Raw genomic sequence first — 6,000 nt, 5'->3', positions numbered from 1 at the left:
AAATATCATACAACATATTTGTTATACATGTAGTACATATATTTGAGTTGTACTGTATATAGTGTATTTTCTTATTAACTTGTTACTGTTAACATTTGCTAGTAAGTGCCTTTGCAGAGGGAAGGCAGAGTGGTCTCACAGCTGTTAAGTTTTCTGGTTCAGTTCTTGACTGAGATGCCTTCTCTGCAGAGTCTGCATGTCCTGCATGTGTTTCTATGGCTTTTCTTTGAGTACCGTTTTCCTCCCACACTGTGTGTGTCTCTGTGTGTGTGTGTTTGTGTGTTTGTGTGTGTGTGTTTGTGTGTTTGTGTGTGTGTGTGTGTGTGTGTGTGTGTGTGTGTGTGTGTGTGTGTGTGTGTGTGTGTGTGTGTATTGATACAAAATAAGGGCCTGGCAGTCAACTTCCATTCTCGGCTTGCATTGTAATAAACTCTGACAAACAGTTATTCATGGAGTTACTCTGAGTCTAATGAAACTCACCAGAATCAGATGGAGGGGAGGACATTGCCTACAACCATCAGCTGGTATCAGGCTACATTTTGTGTTGTAGCTGTTGGTACTCACCAAACCATTAAGCATTCCAAGGTATTGTATCAAGTAAGTTAGCTTATCGGTTATTATATATCTTTGCCATCTGTTTTTAAGCCGGTTGACATGTAAAAGGATTCTTTTATCTCAATTGACTGTGCATTCATCACCTAGGTTGTCCATTGTCATACATCCATCTGTTTGACCAAGACTACTGTGCATTATCGTAGTTGACTACTTTGTGCTCATGTACATTGAACTTCACTCATTTTCATCAATTGTTCCAGCAGTAGAAGTACTGGCTGTTTCCAGTGTCTTAGTGAATTTATTGTAGGAGTGATAGAGAATGATTGTCCTTGTGCCTCTTAAGGCTGGAGATTTCCAGTGCTCAAAAAGCTTGCTTTTTTCTGTCACGAGGTGTTGAAGCAGAAATTTCCTAGTTGTAGGTGTGGACTAGCTGCCAGAAATCTGTCATTTTGTGGTATTCACCTAGGGCACTGAGCAGATGTAGAGGCCAAGCCCTACACTCTGCAACACATATAAGCTTACAGACAAGGAGACCGTTGAAGTTCAGATGTGCCACCCAGTATTGGTGAGAGATTAGTTGTATCTCACAGTACGCAGATTTCCTCACCTGTCCTACTTGAAAATTTGTAATCATCTCTATAGTCTTCCAGATTGGATCATAGGTTGCTAGGAAAGTACTGTGCTTGATATGTTACGGGACCTGTTCTAGAAATGGGGAATAAGTTTTGTTAGGTATATTCTGGTGAATTTCAGATGTGTAAGGAATTGACATCTGAGGTGATGGCTCAAGGATTGTAGTGATAAAGTAAACTTGTTCTGGATCCATGATTTCACGTAAAAGTAAGCTTGTTCTGGTTCCTTGGTTTCATGTGCACTCTACACCATTGCAGCCATGGCACACCTGGACTCGTTTTTATGAGCTGTGTGTTTCTGTGAGACTGTTTATTTTTATTTTACATATTGTGGTTTCTTGCAGTCAGAGGGCAGGTTATGTAAAAACTGTTCTTATCAAAGAGTCAGATATTGTAAAAACTGATGCTCTTCACTGGGATCACTGTTACAGTAATGATGTACTGAAACCCACCTGCAGGTAATGTCAGCATCTGACGTCAAGAGCCTTGCATCCATTACCCTTCGACAATGGCAGACTTGGCTGTTTCTTTTACCCCAAGATTATAAAAGCTCTTCTTATCAGAGAGCCATAAATTGGGAAAAATGTTCTTACTAAAGAACCAAAGATCCGAAAGCTCTATTTTTTTGACAGAAGAGTTCACAAATTGTGTGTGTCAAAAAAGGAAGACATAAATTTGCTTCTGGAAATAAATTGTTCACTTATAGTATGTCTTTCCTATAAACAATCTTTAAATGTTGAAAAGGTTTTGTTGAACATTTAAACTCTGAAGAATGCAAAGTTTTGAGTTTTTTCTTTGTCTTTCTTTCTTTGTGGTGTTTAAGGAAACATTGAGTTTGTCCCACCACAGATGAAATTTTAAGACTTTAATAAAGTCCACTTTACGACATAAGCAATCTACTGCCTAGAGCAGGAAATTGGGCTACAAAGTTCTGAGAAAATTTTTGTCAGTCTGTGGTTAGCATGCACCATGCTCCTACTTTGCCACCTTTTTAGGAGACTAACAAAAAGATTGCTCAGAAACTGCATTGCTACTTGTGATCCTTACTGAGGCTTGAAAGTATTGTTGCTTTGGTTAAATCACAGAAAAAAGTTTGGAAGCTTTAAATCACAATGCCATATGTGCCTAGGAGGCTGTGCAGAAGTATTCATCAGAGCTACAGCAGAATTACACTGCAGATATACCACAGGAGGGTGGACAGCTAGAGGAAGAGGTTGTCCAGGCTGGTCACTGCCTTCAGGAGATGGTAGCCACAGATTACATTGAAGAATCTTGCTTTTGAATACACAGCCGAAAGGCAGGGAGGTCTGCAATCTGAGTTGAGTGAGTATGTCCACACTGTTTGAATGCGGAACCTTAGAAAGCATGCTTTGCCTTGGGACCAGCACAGACTGTGAGCAGGTTGCTAGACCAAAAAAGGCAACTGACAGCAAAACCTTGCTTCCATGAGACATTAGAGTTGGTTATGCCAAGATGTGAAATGTGGATGTGTTTGCCTCCACCCACCCCCACACACACACACATCAAAATTATATGGTGCCTTTGTCAGACACATCCACACAGCAAGCTGATTGTCCATTTTGCTGTTGGCTGTAATTTTTGAGTGATGTGTACCTCTGGCCAGGTTGCAGTTGGCCAGTCAGCCCAGACCAATCAAATCAGTGAGTATAGCCTTCATCTTGCAACAGTACTTAAATGAGTTGGAGAGACTACCACAGTTCATAGAGCCCATGCATTGGTTTAATGCATGATCCTGTGCATCTGACAGGGATTATAATAAATGTAATTCACCTGGCTCAAGTTAGCGATGAATTTACCTAGCTGTGTTACATAACTGCTTCAGTGACAGTTGATGATGTTGCACCCGTACAGAGAGCAAGAAATCTCCCTACTGGACAACTGCTTCAGAGTTGTGTAGTAGAATATTCAGGAGAATGCCAGTAGAAAACTGTGATCGAGAGTGTTTTTTGGAGGGGGGTTTCACTTTCACTTGGAAAAAAAAAATGCCTATTTTGGTCTGTAGTCAGATGAACCCAGGTTTTACCTGAAAAGGGTAAGTAAACCAACCCATTTAGCTCGCTAACAAATGTTTGTGTAAAGAAGTTATAGCCATGAAATGTGCTGCCTGTGTATGTGGAGAACCCTACTTTTGCATTTGCAGTGTATATAGGGTTTGCCACCATCATTTATGTGTGCATCCAACTTAAGAAGGTAGTGATGAATGGGAAGAGTCTGTGAGTATTGATTAAGTCAAAGGACAGAATAACACTAGTCCCCAAGAGTCAAAGTAAATCACAGCAAGAGAGAGGAGAGGAGATTATTTGTTCATGCAGGGATAAACAGGATTGTACCACTGCAGAAATTAGTACTGTTAAACCATCTGAAACTTTACACTGTTTTATAGGTCCAGTATCCAGACTTGTGCATCATAATGTGCTGAGAAGACAATTGCACTGTTTACTTGTTTTATGGACAAACACCTGGTGGTGCAGCAGTTAGCGTTGTCACCTCACAGCAAGAGACTGTCCAGTTGGATTCTCGGCTTGTGCGCCTTCTGTGCGGATTCTGCATGTCCTCCCCGTGGTCGAGTGAATTTAAAAGACATGCAGGTAGGTGCGAGTGTGTGCGCCTTCTTTGAAGGTTGGGTGCCAGGCTGGCAACTCAACACCGTATCAATTCACTGCCAGTCATTAGTGGACCGAGGTTCCTCTGTGGCGACCCCTAACTGGGAAAAGCCGAAAGGCAGTTTACTGACCTTGCAACAGAGGAGTCTGTAGAGAATGGAGATCGCCCTGAAAATATGTTCCACTCTCAGACTTAATCTTTGGGCAAGTCATTGTGATAAAACAAAATGCAGCACTCAGTCTGTGTTAGTGGGCACTGATCCAAAACATAATGGAGCTGACCCAGCAAACATGAACTTTAAGAATTTATAAATCAGCTGTACGTATTTTGAAAATGGACAGCTAGATGATGCCACTGTGAGGGAAGCCCAAGTTAATCTACATCTGTCGTCATATATCGTTTCATGTATATCATATCTCAGCAGGAGGAGACTGTGTGGTCTGGGATATGGTGTGCATTTAAAATAGTTGCTTGCTTCCTGTTTTTTCCCAAGATGCCACACTCACTCTTCCAGCTGTCCCATGCCTTCTTAAGTATCTCTGTTTCGTATTTAGTTCTGTTTAGACAGTATTCAGGTTCTTATTAAAGTAAATCCCCTCCAGCATTATCTGATGTCTTCTCCCCTATGCTATTATGTTTCAGACATTCATTGGTTTTTGTGCCATGTTTTACAAACCCACGTAATGTATTCCCTCTGTCACAGGTTCATAAGTGTGTACTAGAAAGAAGTCCACATGCCTGTATTCCTAGCCAGTATGTAAGTCCGTATACTTAAATATTAGCTGCTGCCTAATGTAGTTTGCAAATGGATCTACTTCAGTAGATCAACTTACCATAACATTCAAAGACCAGATACATGAGATGAAAGCACCTAATAGAACAGGATACCGAATGATGGTGACCTTTGCACTTTTCCACACTGTAGTGCGATCTCAGAGTTGGTATATTTAAGTAAGAGTGGTGTGTGGGGGGGGGCGAAACCCCCCCTTTTAGATGGGTTGAATTTAGTGTGGTTTGTTTTCGTGGTGGTGTTGGACAACTTACCCTTTTCCCGGTGTGACTTTCTGATGTTTTCTTCATTTGCTATCCTTTCTGTTTGGTGCTTTCGTCTCGGGTATCTGATCTTTGATGTTCTGGTAAGTCGATCTACTGAAGTAGATCCGTTTGCAAATACACATCTAGTCATCAAGAGAGGTACTAAAGGGAGCTAATTTATTGCTTGATGTGTAACGGAAGCCTATTCCATAAGTTTGAGATACACTAGGTTAGATATCTGTTATGCCAGCAGATCTTGGTTATGTACATTATGAAGGTACGAGTTTTCACCATGCTTCTAGTCTTGCATAGGTGATTTATTTTATTTATTTATTTAACATTTGTTAACCGGAAAGTCCGACTTGGAACGAGACAATTTTCCGCGGAGGCCCCGGGAGAAATGCTCCAGACGCAAGTCTTTGTAACATGGGAGGAAACTGGAGCACCCAGAGAAAACCCACACAGGGAGGACATGCAGACTCCACACAGAAGGCACCCCAGCTGGGAATCGAACCAGAGAACCTCTTGCTGTGAGGTGACAACTGTACCGCGGCACCACTGTGCCGCCGATGGAAATCAAGTAGAGTAGAATGTTTCATGTAAAAGGAGTCTGTATAATCTGTCAGGGAAGCTTAGAGAGTTTAATCCATTTTTGGAAGAATCTGTGGTGCTTTCTATTTAAGCAAGATGTTTGAAGAGGTACACCCTGAAGGGAGTATCGTATTTAAAGACAGTTCTGATGAGAAATGTATGGAGAGGAAATATGACTTCCATACTCCTAGAAGAAATGCCTTTGGTAATAACTATGGAAAGTAGAGTAATTTATGTGGTTGAAGTATGCTGTCTGTTATCAAAGAAGGGACCTGGGTGCACATTTGCTGGCTATGCCCACCTCAAGATAGTATGAACTAGGGAAATCTTGCTTCCTGAATAAAACCATACTACATTTTAACGTTACATTTGAGACCGTAATCAGGACAAGTATTAGCATTGTCAGGCCCTTGCTAGACTGTGCAAGTATCCTTAGGCAGGACACATTAGCATCTGTTTACAGTCATCAGCAAACATGGTCAGCCATAGCTCTTTGACTTCTGTCTTGATGTTAGAAGAATGGATGCCAAAGATAACAAGAGACCTGAAGGACAGCATTAAT

The 6,000-nt window shown here is 41.3% G+C and overlaps 1 protein-coding gene across 1 annotated transcript in view; it reads left to right on the top strand.

Moving 5' to 3' along the window:
* Positions 1–6,000, top strand: part of GNL2 (G protein nucleolar 2) — an 859,639-nt gene that overhangs the window by 324,683 nt on the left and 528,956 nt on the right. Inside the window, 2 exon segments of the mRNA XM_044083721.1 lie at positions 1,536–1,542; positions 5,630–5,659. Of these exon segments, the coding sequence (XP_043939656.1) occupies positions 1,536–1,542; positions 5,630–5,659 (37 nt within the window).

This window comes from Protopterus annectens, chromosome 1.part1 (genome assembly GCF_019279795.1).
Source record: "Protopterus annectens isolate FY-2018-M chromosome 1.part1, PAN1.0, whole genome shotgun sequence".
NCBI lineage: Eukaryota > Metazoa > Chordata > Ceratodontiformes > Protopteridae > Protopterus > Protopterus annectens.
Note: the sequence above shows the minus strand (reverse complement) of the source record. Positions and strands in the feature narration are given on the sequence as shown.